A 21089-nucleotide genomic window follows, 5' to 3' on the forward strand; every position below is an offset into this window, starting at 1 on the left:
GGCATTCTAAAACCTACAAGACCACTGCTCCTCAAACCCGTCACAATCAACACAGAAGGTCTGAGAAAATGTCACAGAGCAGAAGAGCCTGGGGGAGACGGGATGACTACATGGTCCTGGACTGGATCCTGATAGAGAAAAATGATGCTGTTAAAACAACTGAAATGTAAAGAATGTCTGGAGTTTAGGTAATAGTAGCACACCACTGTTGGCTCCTTGGTTTTGACAAATGAACGATGGTTAAACTTAAGATGGTAACATTTGGGGTACTGGGTGACAGATATTTTAGAACTTAGTGTAATCTTTAGAAGTTCTCTGCAAATCTAAAGTTATTCCAAAATAAAATGTTTACTTTAAAAAATTTGCAAATAAGAGAGGATTATATTATAATGTTTTTCAAAGATTTTACTTATTTATTTGATACAAGTAGGGACAGCAGCAGGCTGAGGGAGAGGGAGAAACAGGCTCCCCGGGAACCTGATGTGGGGCTCGATTAGGACCTATGTGGAAGGCAATTAAGTAATTAATTCAGTCAATTCAGTCAATTAAGCAATTAAGCAATGGTGAGCCACCCAGGCACCCTATATTAAAATATTTTTTAAAAGATTTTATTTTTAAGTAATTTCTACTTGCTTAAATATTAAGTAGTACTTAAATAGTAAGAAGAAATTACTTAAATAGCCCCTACCAATGTGGGGCTTGAACTCATGATCCCAAGATTAAGAGTCACATGCTCTATTCAGGGAGCCAGTCAGACGCCCCTAAAGTATTTCTATGTCTGAGTTAATGTCCTTTTAGTTTTCCTTTCAAAGGTGTCCATTTTGCTCCAGTGGGGATTTCAAAAGCGATAAGACCCCTTGTTGAGCAAAATATATTCACCTTCTGGCTTCAAATTGCTACTCATCTACTGCCCACAGCTTGATGAAATGCTCTTCTGTAACGTCTTGTATCCTCAAGTTGGAAAAGCAGAAGTCCATCTTGAAACATCTTTTCGCCAAAAGAGCCAACTGCCATCAAGATTTAATACAGGAAAATCCACCTTCTAAACATTCCCAGAGTCTGTTCAGTCTTTTCCTACACACCCAATCTGTGTACTGGCTGCCCCCCACCTGCACCCTTTATAAAATTCAGAGGACATATCTTCCTAAGTTCCTCTTTGCCCCCTGCAGTTTACTCTTAAAATGTTGACCTGAAAATATTTTAATATGCTCGTCTTTCTCCATTAGCCTTAGCATATTTCAAATGTCCCCAGTTTCTCTTAGGCTATAAAGCACAATATTCGCAACACAGCCTCCAAAGCCAGAAATAAGTAAAACTTGATTTTTCCCTCCAGCTTCACCCCAGGCCATTTGCATCACAAATCAGAACCATGGCTCCCATCCCTAGTTTCCAAAAAGACTACCCACTTGCTATTCCCTCTTATCCAACTGTCTTCACAATTCCAAGCTCAGGTACATCTTAGGACATTTTAATGTATCTCAATTTGAAAGTTACACAGTCAACGGCATTTCCAGTGTCTTCACATTATTTCAGGACTGTTCTATGGAATCTTAACTTCTCCAGTGTAACTGTTAATGAAAATACAACTATCTAAGTACACACATGTTAATTACAGAAGAGTTCATGTATCACACTATCGTTATTTACTATTTCATATTAGGCCAGTATCAGTCTGTCTTGCTCACCCCTCTCTCTGCAGGGAAACTGGCTCATAATTGCTCTAAACGTGCTTTCAGGTTTGGGCGTATCCATGACTGAACAGGTGGAAGACAATTCATACTTCTCTAATGAGATGACGGAATTATGTATTTCTCCCACAGCAGACACAGTAGAGCCGCCGTATGCTGGGGTCATGGCTCATGAGAACAAAAGGACTAATGGTTGAAAAACAAGCAGTGATTAGGACAGCGGCATTGATCAGCCACCGCTTGGAATCACTAAAGAAAGCCAAGTAAATGTAGATGACGGAGGAGAGGGCATAAAATAATAAAAAGGTGGTCACCAAAACAACGATGCTTCTGGTGGCTCTAGTCTCAGGGGAGGGTCTGGGGGAGAGACTGTTCCTACGGATGTGTTGAACCCTCTGCTTGTGCCTGTAGAGGACGAAAACCATGGAGCTGCTGGCCAAGGTCATGAGTCCCAAACACAAACTGTCGTGGAAAGATGTCACTGTGGCATACACTGAGCTTGCGATCTTGGCGCTATGCCACCAAGCAGGACAATATCTGAAATCTCTTTTCTTTGTAATATTTTTGTTGCTCCATTGACCACTCACAAAAATAGGAAAAAACATACTTCCCACCATATGGAGCACCCAGCACAGGGTACAGGAGAGGCCAACGTACTTGGGAGATTTCACTTTAAGCTCTGCCCACCTGGAGTTCCCGGGGTGGATGGTGACAGCCTGGCAGATACTCAGGAGGCAGGCGGAACAAATGGACATGCCTCTGGCTACTCTGTGAACATAGAGAAGGAGGTGGCACTCATGGTAAGTGGCGGAATGTTTCAGCCCTAAAGCTGCCATGGTCTCTGGGACTCCTCTCGAGAGAATGACCAGGCAGTTGGCTGCAGTCAGGTGCCCGATAATCCAATCTGTGGCTCTCAGCTTGCATCCCCTGAAGTAAAGGGATGTGCAATGATACAAGAGCGAGAAGTTCCCCAGGATTCCGACGACTGTCTGGAACAGCAAGATCATTCCTATATTCAAGTCCACCGAAGCCATTCTGTCATTTTCCAGAACTCAATATTCAAATTCACAGGCAGGGGGTTCTGCATGAAGACATAAGTTTGGGGCATGAGTTTCATGACATGAAAAAGACATGAGTTTCACAGGAAATAAAATCTCCACTTACCTTTCCTTCTCCCTGAGGCTTAATATTTCAAATATATTCTCTTTCGGTACAGAGATTTCCCAGTTCGGGTGTTTCTTTTTATAGCGCTTACAGTGTGTGGGTAACTGTCGTAGCTCTACCAATTCTAACTTATTTAATATTCACAAGCCTATGAGTAAGGAACTACTATAACTCATATTTTATGGGCGAGGAGAATTTAACCCTGGGCACTGAAATGATTCCTCTAAATAGCAGGAGGATTGGGATTTGAACCTGGGAAGCCTAGCTGCAATGACCTTAGTGTGTACTACTCTATTCTGCTATGCCAGGTGCCTAGTTATGGGTGCAAGCACACACACACGCACACACACTTCTCACATTTTAAATTTATTTTACTATATAAACTTGGTTTGCTAGTTTCCCATTTTTAAGTATTTCTTTCATAACCAATATAACCAAGGAATGAGGATTCAAAGGCCTTAATAAATCATAGATGTACTGAATAATTTTATGAGCCAATTTGATTTATTTAATGTAGACAAATATTAGGATAGCAGCAGAAAAAGTAATTTCATTTTTTTCCTGAACCCCAAATACAATGGCACCCGTAACAGAAATTATTGCCCCAAACTACAGCTAAAATATGGGACATGAAACATATATAGTGACAAAGTATATCAGGGCAGGAAATAAATTAATCCTATAAAGATCACATCACTATTTGTGTATTATTCTAGAATAAACAAACTGAAACTTGAACAGATACTTGATTTGGAAAAGCTATTACAATACAAGACAAACATGCAAAATGGCATTTAAAAAATATTTTATTTACTTATTTGACAGAGAGAGATCACAAGTAGGCAGAGAGGCAGGCAGAGTGAGAGGGGAGAAACAGGCTTGCCGCTGAGCAGAAAGCCCGATGTGGGCTCAATCCCAGGACCTGGGATCATGACCTGAGCTGAAGGCAGAGGCTTTAATCCACTGAGCCGCCCAGGCGCCCTGCAAAATGGCATTTGAAGACTTGGAACTTTGAACATTTAAAACTGAAAAGCAAGAGAGGTGAATGGTGAGCTGGTAATAATATTGAAATGATTTTTTAAAAAATTTACTTACTTATTTGAGAGAGAGAGAGAGAGAGAGGAAGAAACAATGTGAGCAGGGGGAGGAGCAGAAGGAAAGGGGGACAAGCAGACTCCCCTCTGAGTAGGAGCCTGTCGCAGGACTGGATCCCAGGACCCTGAGACCACAACCTGAGCTGAAATCAGGAGTTGGATGCTCAACCGACTGAGCCCATGAATGATTTTAAACCAGAGAAAAACTACCTTTTTTTCCTGATGAGATTATATTTTTAAATTAACTTATCATTTTAAAATTAAAATGTAAAAATAAAGTCCTTAATCTTTTGCTCTCTGAACTCCTCTACTACAATGTTAACTTTTTCTTAAGGAACCTTCCCTAATTTCAGGAAACAAAATTGTCTCACAGATCACTAGATCACCAATATTTTCAGTAGAGACACGTTTACTGTCTCCATTCAGCTTGTCACACTCAAGTTATAGTAGAATAAATTTCAGTAATTCCCATCCAGTCACACTTTTCCTGCTGTGAATCAGGTAATTTAACTCTTCCCATCATATTCATTATTACATGCACAGGCCTTTACAGAAATCACAATATTGCCCCTGAAAATGTCCCTGTGACTCTCACACACGGTAGTGAATAGCTAATTCTGAAATTATAATCTTGTAGTATCTTAAAAATCAGACTCTGAAAGCACTTGGATCAAATACCACAAACGCCTTTAAATGGCGATTTTGTTAAATTACATTAGCAGCAGTCAGGCACGGATTTAGCAGGCTCTCTCAACATCAGGACTGTTGACTCAGACATGCGCACTTAACCAGGTTCCTACTGCATCTCCTGAGTGTCGAAACTCTGCTCTTGGACTAAACTAGGAGATACTCACAAACTCGTTCCCACTCCCTGGACTGTGAGTCGGGTGTAAAGCAGTGGCCGAAGCATGTGTGGACGGCAGGCGGCCAGAGCCTGAGATATGGGCTAGTGATTCTGTGACCTCACCTCCCCAAAGACATGCAATCATCATGTCACCTATAGGGACAGGGACAGATCACACTTGGGGAGCTGAGAACAGTTCTGAAAAACTTTAATTACCAGCATCTATTAGAAGTTTCTAATGGGCATATCCAAAGGGACCGTCGGAGTGTTTGGGAGAGACTCTTCCATTATTCCTGGAAACAGGTCTCAGGTGGAAGGAGGAAATGCTCAGGTCTGAGCCACGAAAGCCCAGCAGAAAAGTGCATGTGCCTCATTGGAATCTGTGCTTCCCTGAGAATTTCTTTTATCCCAGTCTAATTCTTTGTTAATCCTCAGATCCCTGAGTACCGCCATCATTTAACTTAAGGGCAGAAAGAAAGAATCATACAAAGGACCCAAGAAGGATTTGCTATTTTTAAGGTTTCTAATTAGTGCAATAATTTTTTAAAATTTTCAATAAATGCAAAAAAAGAATATGATGTCAATGATTGAGATTTTAAAATATTTGCCCTGTTTCTCCAAGTTAAAACAAACTAGCCAGAAAGTCCATACAAAATGGACACTTTCGGGTGCCTGGGTGGCTCAGTGATTAAACCTCTGCCTTTGGCTCAGGTCCTGATCTCAGGGTCCTGGGATCGAGCCCCACAGGGGCCTCTCTGCTCAGCGGGGAGCCTGCTTCCCCCTCTCTCTCTGCCTGCCTCTCTGCCTACTTGTAATCTCTCTCTGTCAAATAAATAAATAAAATCTTTTAAAAAATAGCCACACAAAAACTCTAGAAAAGAAACAAAATGAGCATGGCTAGCCTTATGAGATATGTTTATTTATGAACAGACTATTAGATCAATGAAGTGAAAAATTCAGAAGTATGCCGAAGTGCAAAAGAAAAGTTAGTAACCAGCAAAAACTACAGTGGAAAGAATATCATTAACGCTTGGCATCTGGGAAATGGGAATTCCTATCGAAACGACAATAAATGAGGGGCACTCGGCGGGCTCAGTCAGAAGAGCGTGCAACTCTTGATCTCCAGGTCATTAGTTTAAGACCCACGCTGGGGGCAGAGATTACTTAAAAAAATAAAATCTTTTTAAAAAATGACAATAAATAGTCATATTCTTCACATCCTATAGCAAGATAAAGGTCAAGCAAAAGAGAAGTCAATACGGTTAAAAAAAAAAAAAAAAAGCATGGTTGAATTCCTTCCTAAGACCTGCTTCTGAGAAGCACCTGACTATAAGCCAATGTCTGGCTCATTGTCCTTAATGGAATCGCTCTCTGACAGCTTTGGGCTTGAAAAGTGTCCTTGCTGAGTTTTGATGGAAACTTGTTTTGTACGTTCAGAACGGCCAGTGGTGTATCCATCGGCACTATCTGCTTCTTGAGTGGGTTCCAGAGCATCACAACTGGCCCCAGGAACTCCAAGGTAAGAGCTTAAATTAAAATCTCCCCGGTGCCTCTCTAACAAACAGCTGCTTGATCCTGAATATACCAGCAAATGCCACTTTTCCTCCTCTTGTGACTACAAATAAACAGGGAAAAACATCACAAAGAAACATGACTGGGGATTGTGAATAAGATCACACAGTCACCATTTGCTGCACTTTCAATCCTCCCTCATGTGGTGGGTTTGGGATTCGGGATCTGGGCAGCATCTCCATAGTTTTCAAGCTCTTAAGATAGAAGCGGTGGGTCCAGCACATTCATAGGAACATGTCCCCCCAGAATTTCCCCTGACATGAGGGCTCCCCCAAGCATCCTTGTCTTGGTAAGCACGTTTCTATCTTTAAATACTCTCTCTTCCACTTTTTCATTTTATTTAGCTCTTTCTGAAAATCCCAGTTGGTGGCTGCTGAACCCACCCGTTATGATCACTTCATGTTTTTCAACAATCAGCCCTTTTGTTCTTGGAGCCATGACCTTACTGTGTCCAGGATCTTCTCTGCATGCTGCAAAAGGAACACACAACTCCCTATAACGTACAATAGCCAAAAACTATTATAAATTGTTTAAAACAACGTGTGGTCATTTGAGCACCAACTCCAACTCCTTGCAGAGATGTAAGCAGTGAGTGAGCAGTCACCTAACAAGGCGTGAGCCGCAGATCCAGCCCACAGCACCCTCAGAATTCCACTGGAAACGGAAGAGGAACTAGTAACTTGCCTGCTTCATGTTCAGTTATTAAGTGTATACAATGGTACTGAAAATGTGAAAACCGAACTTTATTATTTGCTTTTATTGTTCACATAAGAACAGACATCTTTATCAGACGTCTCTGGAAATACTTCCAAACCAGTATTTCGCCAGTACTCGGAAAAGTTAAGTATCTCTGAAAGAGTACACCTTTTACAAGCCTCCTTACTTGCCCTTGAGAGAAAGCATTTAGAAACAGAAAAAAAAAAAAAAATCGGTTAAAATACCTACTCTTCGAGCTAAAAATACTCTTCCAAAATAACTGAATAGAGATTCTAGAAAACTGAAATTGCAACGATATTTGGTAACTAATGCTGTAAGCAAAATACAGGAGACCATCCGGCAGCTCTCAAACGCGTTGGAATTTATAATTTATTTTAAGGGGTGTGAATTCCAATATCAAATTTAAAGAGAGAGAAATTAATTTACATGCATACAGGCAGGAATTTTGGTTCTTTTAAAGGCCTCCGCTCCCGCAGCCCAAGGTCTGGCGCGAAGCCGCCCAGCGACCACGGAGCACGAGTGACAGCCCCGTGAGAAAGAAGAGCCCCGCGGGAAGTCAGTACAAAGCGGCACGTTCCCACAGAGCAGTCCTGCACTTCTCATTCCAGCTCCCACCACCCACACTGAGCACTCGGCTTTTTCTCAATCAAGTTAGGAGCTGTTACTGTCGGCTCGGTCGCCCCACGAGGAGCCCCGGGTCCCCGCGCTGCTCGGTCGCCCTCGCAGGAGGCGCGTCTCCACCACTCGCCAGAGTCTGCACGCGCACCACACTCAACCTGTCGGACACCGCCGCTTCCGGCCAAAGCCGCCCACTCCGCTCTAACGTTGCACCCAGCCGGGCGGCTAAACACACTGGCGGAATTCAGAGGAACCCCAGAGCCGGACCCGAAACCGCCGGGAGGGAGGGACAGACGTGAAAATTCCGCGCGCTCAGGCCCCGCCCCCGCCCCGCGGCGCACGCGCACGCGCGCTTTCCCGCAGACCCGGAAGCGGATCTCGCGGAGCCACGGGCGCGCTAGGGTGAGTGAGTGTCGGATTTTCTTGTTCATGCTGCTGGCGCGCTCCTCGGGCCCCGCCTCCACACCCAGTTTCGGGGGTCGCCTGGTAAGGTTAAAATCCCTGAACCCCCTTCGTCCCTCTCACTGGGAGCTCGTCCCTATCGCCTATCGCGACGTCGCCGTAAGACGTTCCGAGCCCTGTCGCTCGGTGCGGGACCCGGGAGTGTGCCCTCGGTTCCGTTATCGCTCTGAGGCGGGTACGGGCCCCAGCCTTGCCTCCTTCGGTTCTTGTTAGACACCGATGGCCCTGCCGGTCGCTTTCCCTCTCAGAACCTTCCCCGGACTACCCGCTCTGCCCCCACCCCCACCCGCGCCGGTACTGTGGTCCCTCGGGAAGTGGATGCAGGCCCTTACGCTCCGCTCCAGGGAGGGCGGAGAGGCAACCGAGATGGCGGGGAGGAGGCAGGAATCTGCGGAGTTAGGGGCCACCAGAAAGGCTGGGGAGAAAGAGCGGCAGGGTTGAAACAGAGGTTGCGTCAGAGCGGGTTCGAAGTGTTGGAATAGCTAGGGAGGGAAACCGAAGGATGCGCAAACAGAGAGGGAAACGCAGATGGACAAAAAGAGAGAAGAGAAACGAGGACAGAGATATACACAGAGAACGCAACATATATTGGTCTCGGACAAAGCACGGGACCTAGACCCAGGTGAGTGTTGAATTGACTGGATGTGGGATATTGAGTTGTGAAGTACGGATTTGTGGCTCTGGAGTGAAAATTTGTTGAATTGTTTCAGTTAGGCAGAAGAGAATGAGAGTTGTGAAATCGGGTGTTGAAGGCATCTGCACTTTCTAATTGCATATAAGAGGATTCCATTTGCAGCCCCCGTTAATCTAGAGTGCAGAGGCCTAGCTCAGGCAGTTCCAGGCCATCCTCTTACCTTCCAGGAAATGGGAGAAGACTTTCTGTAAGCACGTGGTGCTTTTCAAAATGGCCGTTATTGACAGAAAGTTTCTATTTCCCCCTTTTCCCTGTGGCTCATGTCATTCTTTTCTAAATTTGATGTATCTTCACACTTGTTTTAACTTTAATCTCAGAATCCACTGCTTATCTTTTTAGTTTCTAAGTTATTTTCCTTAATTTTTTGTTCAGATTGTGAGTTAAATGATTTTCTACTTTACTGTGTAGTGTAATGTTTGAAGTCTGGTAAATACCTTAAGCTGTTTCATTATGTATTCCTTAAGGATGTTGAGAATCTTTTAAAACTCAACATCTAATTTAGCTAGTTAGTTTCGTATTCAGCAGTTCCCTTCCCGTAAGTGATCTCATGAAATTACTGAACTCTGAGCAGAAGTTTCCACCTAATGGATGTGCCCCTCAAGTCCCCTTTGTCTTTTCTGTGCCGATGTTGGGAGAATGGGCTGGACGGATGTGGAACTTTATTCCAACAGAGCCCATCTGTTTATGATGCAGAGGTTTGCTCAGAGCTCATCTCCACAGGTGACCCTTCTTCATGTTTTTCAGAACTAGTAACTATTTTTAATTTCAAATACTTTTATTATATTTTTTTCTGGAAAAGTGGAAGTAAACTAACTTGGGTTTGATTAAACCCATTAAAGAGAATCTGACCTGGTTCAGGAACATGAAAGGTCATCTGCAATTAGGACAAGTCCTTTCTACTTAAACCTGTCCGGGCTATCATTTCAGAATTTACTTACACCCAGGTCTGCTAACTGCTCCGTGGTTCAGACCTCTTAAGGGCAACATGGTACAAGTGTTCCCCCTCTGAGACTCAGTGCACCCGTCTGTGAAATGGAGATGATAGACCAGGAATTCTGAATCTGAGCTAATAAGATCCCTGAAATGATTTTCAGAACTGGGTGTGTGTGTGGGGGTCCCTGGAGGTTTCTGAGAGAGCATGCCCAGTTATAGTTAAAGTTTAAAATGTGACCTAGCTCTCCAGAAATAATGAACACCACTAAGAAAGAGGCAGGAGCATAGTCCCAGAGACAGAGGCATGTGCCTCTCAGCTCCTACCCCTTTCTGTATCATAACTATCTTAAATTTGATTGTGTCATCCCTTGATATTAAATCCTCTTATGGCTTCCATCACTATCAGGACAAAAATCTAAACTCTCAGTATCGCTACCAGGGAGGAGCTCTGGAGCTGGGGTGGTCTTTAAGATTGGGAGTTGGTGCAGCTTGATGGAATGCACAGGCTTCTGTATCCTGCATCAACCATTCATTGGATGCGGCTGCCTAGGGAGGAGCCAAGAACTTGAATGAGGCAGTTCCTTTGGCCAAGTGCCAAGGGGACAAAGGACAGTGCAGTTGCAGTAGAATGTGTGGGTTTCAGCAGGAGGGGAGGGCTTTCTGAAGACATACGTGAAATAAGGCATTTGTTGCCCTCCGTATGGGAGTTATCTGCCTCCCTCCTGTTGCAGTGAGCAGCAAGGGACTGTCCTTCCTCCACATGAAGGTCCTCCCAGTATGTATATTACAGCAGAGGAAGGGGTTATTTTGATTCTGTGCATTAAACAACATACTTTTTGTCACACAGAATAACCTTATCTGAGAAGGAAGCCCAGAAGAGGGAAAAAAGGAGAAATGGCTCTTTCCCAGGTAAAAGTCATACATTTTTAGTTGTTTTTTCTCCTGCCTAAAATGTTTACTCACACTTTGTCCCAGTCTTCTCTCATCTCCATGAAGATTCCATCTCACTGTGACCCCGTGATATGGAACTTGGGAAGAGGCTCCTTTTAGGTGATCAGCCTGGGAAGGATTTTCTGTGCAGGCATGGACTGGAGAAAGAGAGTAGGCTATGTGGTGTCAGTGAGGTTGGACATTAAAGATTCCTCAGAGACCCCTTCTGGATGCCCTTTCAGCTCATAGAAATCAAGATTAAAGAGATTACATATGTAAGTGATGTATTAATGTGCACAAATACCTGAGAAACTCTGGAAAAGGAGACTGATGGGGGATATTTGCTTTTTCTAATTTTATAAATGTCATCGGACGTTAAACAAGGAAATCAGTGTATTTCTGACTCCAAAATACTAATACTTTGAAAGAGAATGGGAAGTTCAAAGTAGGAAATAAGGAACAGAGAGGGTGTCTTTTTTAATTAACATAATTAGTTTTAAAATGTAGAATCAACCCATTTGTCTAACAGTGAGTGTTCTTTAAATTATTCATCGCACACCCGTCTCATAAAGACCATGAGGTCTTTATGGAACACTCAGGGTCTTTGCATCTCTCATACAGCAGATCTTTTAGGAAAAAATAGTTATGGTTTAGCGAAGACATAAGAGCAGAACCTTCTGTCATTAGAGAGTCTGGGGCTAAATTTTTATTTTACTAATATTTTTAAAAGATTTTTATTTATTTATTTGAAAGACAGAGATCACAAGTAGGCAGAGTCAGGCAGAGAGAGAAGAGGAAGCAGGCTCCCCGCTGAGTAGAGAGCCTGATGTGGGACTCAATCCCAGGACCCTGAGATCATGACCCGAGCTGAAGGCAGAGGCTTTAACCCACTGAGCCACCCAGGCGCCCCGTCTCTTTACTAATTATTGTTAAATGTTGTTTTTTTGTTTGTCTGTTTTTTTAATATATTTATTTATTTATTTATTTGACAGATGGAGATCACAAGTAGGCAGAGAGGCAGGCAGAGAGAGAGGAAGGGAAGCAGTCTCCCTTCTGAGCAGAGAGCCCGATGCGGGGCTCCATCCCAGGACTCCGGGTCATGACCTGAGCTGAATGCAGAGGCTTTAACCCACTGAGCCACCCAGGTGCCCCAATAATGGAGTTTAGAAACTAAGAAGTAAACTATCTCCTTCTCATCATACCATCCATCATCACTGATTGTCTTCATTAGGAACCAGTATTCTTTTTATTTTATTTTTATTATTTTTTTAAGATTTTATTTATTTATTTGACAGAGATCACAAGTAGGCAGAGAGGCAGGCAGAGAGAGAGAGAGGAGGAAGCAGGCTCCCTGCTGAACAGAGAGCCTGATGTGAGGCTTGATCCCAGGACCCTGGGATCATGACCTGAGCTGAAGGCAGAGGCTTTAACCCACTGAGCCACCCAGGCGCCCAGTATTCTCTTTAGTACCTATTATAAAAATCTTATAAAAATGCATTTATATACTATAAGTTATATACTACAATGATTTGAGAAAATATTCTTCAGTAAATGTTTAATTATATTTTATTTTGCAAATTTAAATATTTACATACCGTATGTCTGGAGTTGTTTTCATGTTAGTAAATAAATAACTACTTTTTTAAAGCCTCATCAGACCATCCTCTAAATGAAGATACATCAGTCCTTTATGATATCTTACTGTTACAATGAATGCCTGCTTCTGAGCAGGCTGACTTGACTACAGGTAATCTAAGGGTATCTCCTGATTGTATATCTTAAGTATGATTATCAGGTTAACCTGGTAATGATGGTGTTCCTGAGGAGGCCAGACATTCCACTTAACTAAGTAAGGAGTTTAAGTCAACTGTCTTAAACTAACTGAGCTAAAGGAAGCCATGGAAGAGAACTAAGAAGTAGGAGAACAATGTTTCGACAAATAGAAAATATTAATAAAGGGGCAGAAATTATGGTAAAGGGATAGAATACAAATTCTGGAGCTTAAAAAGTACAATCACCAAAACTGAAAATTCACTAGAGGGTTCAGTACCACACTGACAAGAAGAATAAAGAATCGGTAAACTTGGGCGCCTGAGTGGCTCAGTTAAGCGTCTGCCAGGATCCTGAGATCAGGCCCCACATCAGGCTCCCCACTCTTTGGGAAGCCTGCTTCTCCCTCTCCCACTCCCCCTGCTTGTGTTTCCTCTCTCGCTGTGTCTCTATCTGTCAAATAAATAAAATCTTCAAAAAATAAAAATAAAAATAAATTTTAAAAAGAACATAAAGGGAGACTGTATAGGAGCAGTTGTCATATGCTATTAAAGCTAAGTTAATATCAACGAAATTCAAATACTATTCTGTATGTAAACTGCAGTCCCCAGGGTAACCATTCAGAAAATAACTTAAAACTATGCAGAAAAATAACAAAAGCAATCAAAATGGTGTGCACATGGGGTGCTTGGGTGGCTCAGTCGTTAGGCATCTGCCTTTGGCTCAGGTCATCTTGGGGTCCTGGGATCGAGCCCTGCATCGGGTTCCCTGCTTGGCAGGAGGCCTGCTCCTCCTCCTCCTACTCCCTCTGCTTGTGTTCCTTCTCTCACTCTCTCTCTTGTCTTTGTCAAATAAACAAAATCTTAAAAAAAAAAAAAAAGAAAGGTATGTATGCACAGACACAATGTAAATTGATTAAACTCTTCAATAAAAGACAAAGGGGTTAATTTTTAAAAAATAATTTCACTCTAGGGGCACCTGGGTGACTCAGTGGGTTAAAGCCTCTGCATTCAGCTCAGGTCATGATACCAGAGTCGGGATCAAGCCCCACGTTGGGCTCTCTGCTCAGTGGGGAGCCTGCTTCCCTTCTCCTCTCTGCCTGCCTCTCTGCCTACTTGTGATCTCTCTCTGTCAAATAAATAAAATCTTTTAAAAAAATAATAATTTCACTCTATATCTACAAAAGGCTCACTTTAGATATACAAATAGATGGAAAGTGAAAGGATGGAAAAGATACTCCATGCAAATAGTGATGAAAGCTAGGGGGTAGCAATACAAATAGATCAAATAGACGAAGTTGTTTAATTGTTACCAGAGAAGTTGAAGAACATTACATTTTGAAGAAGGGTCAATCCATAAAGAAGATAAAAATAACTGTGAATGATATGTACATAACCACAAAGCCTTTGCTTTTTTGAAGCAAAAGTTGAGCAAAATAGTTGGAGACCTCAATACTCCCCTTGTAATAATGGCTAGAACAATCAAACATAGTATCAGTAAGGAAATAAAGGATTGACCAACTAGACTTAGAAGACGTCTACAGAACACTCCAACAAAAACAATGCACTAAAAAATTAGGAATAGAAGGGAACTTGCTCATTCTGAAAAAAAGGTATTACTAAATACTAAAATTCCGCAGCTAACATTATACTCATTGGTGAAAGGCTGAAAACTTATACCCTTATACCAAGAAGAAATAAGGGTACCCCATTTTGTCACCACACTTTAACATTGTACTGAAGTTCTACCCAGAGAAAATAGAGGGGAAAAATGTGTCAGAATTGGAAAAGAATTCAACCTACGTCTATTCACAGAATACATGATCTTACATTTAGAAATAAAGAATCCTCAAAGGAAGAGATAATAAATTCATTGAAGTTACAGAACACAATATCAACACTCACAATTCAGTTGTATTTGTGTATACTGGCAATCAGCAAATTGAAATAAGTAAACAGTTCTATTTACAAGAGCATCGAAACGAATGGAAATAAGTTTAACCAAGGAAATGGAAGATTTAAACACAACAAAAACTACAAAGATGCAGTTAAAAATTAAAACCTAAATAAATGTCAAGCTAGCCTGTGTTTGTGGATTGGAAGACATTAAAATGGCAGTGCTCCCCAAAGTTAAATAAAGAGTAATGCAATACCCAGCAAAATCTCAACAGCCTTTTTTAAAAGCACAAATCTGAAACCTGATTCTAAAACTCAGTCGATTTGGTAAGGACCCCAAATAACCAAAATTAACATGAGAAAGAACAAAGTTGGAAGACCTAGAATTCCCAACATCAAACCATACTACAAATCTTTTTTTTTTTTAAGTTTTTATTTATTTATTTGATAGAGAGCGAGATCACAAGTAGGCAGAGAGGCAGGCAGGCGGCGTGGGGGTGGGGGAAAGTAGACTCCCTGCTAAGCAGAGCGCACGATGTGGGGCTCCATCCCAGGACCCTGAGATCATGACCTGAGCTAAAGGCAGAGGCTTAACCTACTGAGTCACCCAGGCGCCTCCATACTACAAATCTTGAGTAATCAAAAGTGTAACTCCAGCAGAGGCTAGAAATACGGATCAAAGTGACAGAACTGAGCATCCGCAAATAAACCCATACATCTGTAGTCAATTCCTTTTTTATAGGGGTGCCAAAAACACTCTGGAAAAAGAATATTAAGTGGTGCCGGCACAGCTGGATATCCATGTGAGAAAGAATAAAGTGAAACTACCTTATACCATATAAATAATTTAGAATTAATCAAAGACTCTGTAAGAGCTAAAACTTCTGGATGAAAACAGAGGTAAAGCTTCATGACCTTGGGGTTGGCAGTGGATCTGATACATGATACCAAAAACAAAAGAGAGAAAGATAAATTGGTCATCATCAAAATTAATGTTTGTGCATTAAAGGACATTATCACATATGTGAAACATAACCTACCAAATGAGAGGAAATAATTTGCAAATCATGTATCTTGTAAGGGTCTAGAACCCAGGATTTACGAAGAACTTCTACAACTCAACAACCCAAATAAAAAGAACCCAATTTAAGAAATGGTCAGAGGACTTTAACAGACACTTCTCCATAGCAGATAAACAGCTGAAACAGGCCACTGAAGAGAGGTTCAGTGAAATCAGTCATTAGTGAAATGCAGTCAAAACCACAATGAGATACCATTTCACACTCACTAGGATGAGTACAGTAACACAAAATGTTGGTAAAGATGTGGAGAAATTAGAATCATGACACATTCTGTTAAAATGTAGAAGTTGCTGTTGGAAACAGCATGGCAGATTCTTGAAAAATTAAACCATGCGACCCAGGAATTCTCTTCCTAGGTATATAACCAAAATAACCGAAAACAGGTATCCAGACACCTACTTGTACTTGAAAGTTCACAGCAACATTATTAACATTAGCCAAAGGTGATGACCAAAGGCCCATCAGTAGACAGTGAATACAGTCTAGTCCTATGATGGAATAGTATTCAGCTATAAAAAAGCGATGTACTGATAGGTACAACATCATGCATGAACCTGAACATTATTCCAAGTGAAAGGAGCCAGATGCAGAAAAGTCACACTTTATACCATTCCATTTACAAATACGAAAATCCCAAACAAGGTAAATCCATAGAGACAAAGCATTAATGGTTGCCAGCAACTGGAGAAGAAAGGGCCAATAGGAAGCACCTGCTTAATGGGTAAAGGGTTTCCGTTGAGAACAATAAAAATATTTTTGATCTCGACTGAGGTGATGTTTGTTCAACACTATGACTATACTAAATGCCACCAAATGGTACTTTAAAACGGCTAATTTTATGTTGTTTCATTTAAGAAAATCAAAGAACTATAACTTGCTTAGAATCATCTTACACAGATCGGTCAGAATACTCACCCCAAAACATCTCTGCTGTTTTTACTTTGTGTCAGAATCAGAACACTCTGCCTCTCCGCTTGGTGAGATGTGTTTTCATTTCAGGGACACCTGACCTTCAGGGATGTGGCCATTGAATTCTCTCAGGAGGAGTGGGAGTGCCTGGACCCTGCCCAGAGGGCCTTGTACAGGGACGTGATGGTGGAGAACTACTGGAACCTAGTCTCCCTGGGTGAGGAAAGTTTCCCTCCAGAATTTGATAGTTCATTTTGTATGTCTTTGCATTTTTTCTTGAGAGGCCCTGACTTGACTGTATGAGTTTCAATCCCTGTTCTTAAGGGAGTGCCGGAAGCGCTTTTGATAGAGAATGGAAAGGCTTCGTAATGTCAAGTGGACTCTACTGTCCCATCTTTTCAGAAGTTTCACGTTGGTGCTTCATTTGGCAATTGCAGAACATCAGTTGTCAGAAAACCTTATGGTAAATTTTTTAAAAATACCTGATTCTGTGGTCTTACCCTCGTGCTTTTGACTCAGTAGTTCTTGGAAGAGAGCTAGATACCTGCACACATAAAATAACTCCAAAGCATTCAGGAGGAGGCAGTCCGTTGACTAGTTTTTTAAATACTTTCTACTCCCACGTCTAATGAATACCCTCTGTTCTCCACTGAATGAAGAGCCAGGAATATGTTCTGGAAGAGCAAAGCATCTCAGGTTCTTTTTCTTTATAATTTGAAGTCTCTTGAGCTGAATATATCCATTTTGGATCAAGGGGAAGAGCCGTAGACTGTGCAAAGGGAAGAGCAAAGGGGAAATGCAGACATGTGGGAATGTATTAGGATGGGAACACATGTGAGAGCTCAGATAGGTGGAGTAAGCTGCTCCGTTAAATACTGTTTGGGGAAAATCTATGGGAAAATAAAAGTTTATTTCTTAATGAACTTTAAAAGGAAATCCTCTGCACTCCCATTGTCATGACCTGTAACATTCTGCCCTGGCCCCTCTGACCATATTGGTGCCATTGTTTGAGAGGGACCAAGATGACTGTCCCTGAGGAGTCTTTCCCTTTGATTTCTCTTGGTTTTCAATCCATACAGATCAGAGCTGAGGCCTCTGTAGTGCTGACCCTAAGGCCTACTCAATTTCCATTAACATTTTTATATCCTTGGGAGAACATCTCAGCAGACAAACAGAATGGCTGCCTTTCCTTTGTATCTGGGGCTCCATGAGACTTCGTGGAGCTGTGTCGAGCCCTCTCTGCCTGTTCAGGCCCCTCACCCATTTCTTCAGTTCTCATTTTGCCATTCATGTTTAAAAAGAAATGGGGAGGGTCTTTCTGAGATGGTGGCCCAGCAGTAATATAAAGACTGGATACTGAGATCCTCTCTGATCCCCACTGCCATATGGGGGTATAGCCCGGTCGTTCGGACATTCACCCTGCAGTCTGGATAGAGCACACCCTTTCACAAAATTTGACCCTCTTATTTTACTCCCATATATCGTATTTTTCTCCCTCTTCTCCTCTAAGATTTTGCCTCTGAAACTTGCTTTTGAAAAATAATTCCAAGGGTCTAAAGCTTCAGCCTCTTTTCCTGCTGTGATAACCCACCTTTAGGTAACAGTTTCACAGTGGACTCTGCCATGGAGGAGTTTATCAGGTAACAAAATTCTTGAAGAGGAGCATAAATTAGTATGCTGTGGTATCCCCTACTGCATAAAGAAGTGCTTCTTGAAGCCACCAGGTAGAATGTCAGCATGTCCCAGGACACCGAGATGGAAGGTATCAGGAGATCCTGAGTGATCTGGGCCTCTAGTTGTCCTAGCTTTTGTGCAGTTTAACAGTGCTTCCCGAGGGTGGTAACAGTGTAGATCAGACATAATATGATCATCTCCTTTGAGCCAGCAATAAGAGAGTCATCTCACCCTCCCTCTTGGCCCCTGCAAACATGGATCTCTTTACTGTCTTCATAGTTTTGCCTTTCCCAGAATGTCATAAAGTTGGAATCAAACGGGATATATAGCCTTTTCAGATGGTCCTGCATTTACGTTTCCTCCATGTCTTTTCCTGGCTTGACAGCTCCTTTCTTTTTAGTGCTGAATAGTATTTCCGTTGTCTGAATGGGCCACAGGTTATTTCTCCATTCGTCTACTGAGAGGCAACTTGGTGGCTTTCAGGTTTGGGCGATTACAGATAAAGCTGCCATGAACCCCATTCATATGCAGGGGTTTTTGGTGTGTTGTTTGGCTTTTATAGCCCTTTTTGGTTTTTGTAGAACTTCATTCCTTTTTGTCGCCACGTAATATTCCATGCATGAATCCCACATCTTGTTTATCCATCCATGCGTCGCTGGCCATTTGCGTCGTTTCTGCCTTATGGCTGTTAAGAGTAATGCTGCTGTAAACAGTTTTGCACAAGTTTTTATGGAGACATACAGTTTTCATTTCTCTTCAGCATATAGCTAAGAGTGGAACTGCTGGGCCATACAGTAGTTTTCTTTAATCTTTTGGAGAGCCACTAGACTATTTTCCAAAGCAGCTGCCCCATTTTACATTCCCACCAGGGATGTATGAACATTCCAGGTTCTCCACATCCTTACCAACACTTGTAATCTGTTTCCTTGATTATAGCCATCCTAGGGATGTGGAGTTGTATCTTACTCCGGTTTTGATTTGCATTTCCCTAATGACTAATGGTGTTAGACATCTTTTTGTGTGCTTATTGGCCATCTTTCTATGGTTTTTGAAATGTCTGTTTAGATTCTTTGTCCATTTTAAAATTGGATTGTCTTTTTGTTGTTGAGTCTAAAGAGTTCTTTATATATTCTAGATGCAAGTACCTTATCAGATATATGATTGGCAAATATTTTCTCCCATTCTGGGGGTTCTCTTTTGACTTTGTTGAAGGCTGCGTTTTAAAGGCTAAAGGAGAGGATAATCTTTATTGAGATTTTGTTTGTAAACTAGTGTTTACAATAACAATCTGAAAATGGATTTTCATGACTGGGAGGACTTGAGGTTATATGCTGAAAATTTCTCAAATCTTAACTTGCCAGGATAAAAGGCACTTAGGCACATTTGGGAGCGCTTTTGTTTCAACTTAGGTCATTTCCACCTGTAGCCTCTGAGAGTGGTGTTCACACAATGTGCATGTGGGGCGCGACACCCACAATGCTCCCCTTGCCCCCCTCCCCCCCCGCCACTGCTGCTCTTTACTGGCCACATATTTCCTGTTTCAACATTCTCTTCCTGTTTACAAAAGTAAATTTCAATATATAAGATTATATTACCTATTCTGATCAAGACAGAAATGTTTCACTACTGACAATGTTGGTCTAGAGGATATAGAGTCACTTCATTCTACAAGGAAGCCACCTCCCATTAACCCTCTGAGAAGATGATGGTGTCTTAGTTGATCCTTTTCCTAGTATTGTCTGTCTAATGAAGTATAGCTAAAATCTCTCTCTTTCCCAGGCCATCCTGGCTTTTTAGGGTCCCCGGCCCTTTTGCATTCATTAGGTGGAAGTCACGATATGGAAAATTCCAAAAAGTGAAAATCTAAAATTAGATGTAGTTTAAATACAGCATAGCTTACTGAGATTTCTAGTTAGCCTTTCTGTAGGAAAAACCTGTATCATTGCTTAAATGTTTACTGCATTCCTGGTATATGGAAAGCGCCATATTGATATCTTTTTGTTTTTGTTTTTGTTTTTGAAAGAGAGTGAGCGAGCATGTGTGTACTGGTGAGAGTGGTGGGGGAGGGAGGAAAGGGAAGAGAATCTTAAGCAGACTCTACACCTAGCACAGAGCCTGACAGGGGGCTTGATCTCACGACCCTAAGGTCATGACCTAAACTGAAACCAAGAGTCAGACACAACATACCGAGCCACTCAGGCACCCCAGCAGCAGGTCTTTTTTAATTTTTTTTTTAAGATTTTATTTATTTATTTGACAGAGGGAGATCACAAGTAGGCATAGAGGCAGGCAGAGAGAGAGGAGGAAGCAGGCTCCCCGCTGAGCAGAGAGCCTGATGTGGGGCTCGATCCCAGGACCCTGAGATCATGACCTGAGCCGGAGGCAGAGGCTTTAACCCACTGAGCCACCAGGCACTCCGATTTTTAATTTTTGTTTTTAAGTCTTTGCTACACCCACCATGGGGCTCAAACTCAACAATCCTAAGATAAAGAGTCGCCTGCTCTGCCAGCTGAGCCAGCCAGGCGCTCATCTTTTTTCTTTTTTTCTCCTAAACCTTTTGATCCCCTTCACCCATTTCTGCTACTATCCTGTCACCCTCCTGCCTCTGGCCACTGTCAGTATACTCTGTATCTCAAAGGGTTGTTGTTGGTTAAGAGTCCACATATAAGACAGGTCATAGAAGATATTGGTCTTTTGGGCTGACTTATTCCACTTAGCGTAATGTCCTCAAGGTCCATCCATGTTATCATAAGTGGCAAGATTCTCTTCTTTTTTTTACTGGATAACACTGTATTTACCCATTCACCCATCAGTGGACACTTAGATTGTTTCCATATCACGGATATTGTGAACAGCGCTGCAGTGAACATCGGAATGCATGTATCTTTTTGAATTCGTGTTTTGTTTTCTTCAGATAAATAAGAGGAATTGGTGGATCATACAGTAATTCTATTTTTCATTTTTTTAGGAACAACTGTACTGTTTTCCACACCAATTTAGACTCCCACTAACAGTGCACAAATTCTCCATCCCCTCACCAACA

The 21089-nt window shown here is 42.0% G+C and overlaps 2 protein-coding genes across 2 annotated transcripts in view; one reads left to right on the forward strand and one right to left on the reverse strand.

Annotated features, from left to right (window-relative positions):
* Positions 1–1801: 1801 nt before the first annotated feature.
* Positions 1802–2722, reverse strand: LOC122913345 (vomeronasal type-1 receptor 2-like). The gene has a single exon (XM_044260101.1). The coding sequence runs from the start codon at positions 2720–2722 to the stop codon at positions 1802–1804; it is 921 nt and encodes a 306-aa protein (XP_044116036.1).
* A 5467-nt stretch (positions 2723–8189) lies between these two features.
* Positions 8190–21089, forward strand: part of LOC122911695 (zinc finger protein 677-like) — a 96172-nt gene continuing 83272 nt past the window's right edge. Inside the window, 3 exon segments of the mRNA XM_044256664.1 lie at positions 8190–8781; positions 10634–10695; positions 16463–16589. Of these exon segments, the coding sequence (XP_044112599.1) occupies positions 10681–10695; positions 16463–16589 (142 nt within the window). The 5' untranslated portion in view covers positions 8190–8781; positions 10634–10680.

Source organism: Neovison vison, chromosome 7 (genome assembly GCF_020171115.1).
Source record: "Neovison vison isolate M4711 chromosome 7, ASM_NN_V1, whole genome shotgun sequence".
Classification (NCBI taxonomy): Eukaryota; Metazoa; Chordata; class Mammalia; order Carnivora; family Mustelidae; genus Neogale; species Neogale vison.

Bases quoted from the DNA above. Each gene is read 5' to 3' on its own strand.
- LOC122913345 (XM_044260101.1), bottom strand. From the start codon at position 2,722: ATGGCTTCGGTGGACTTGAATATAGGAATGATCTTGCTGTTCCAGACA.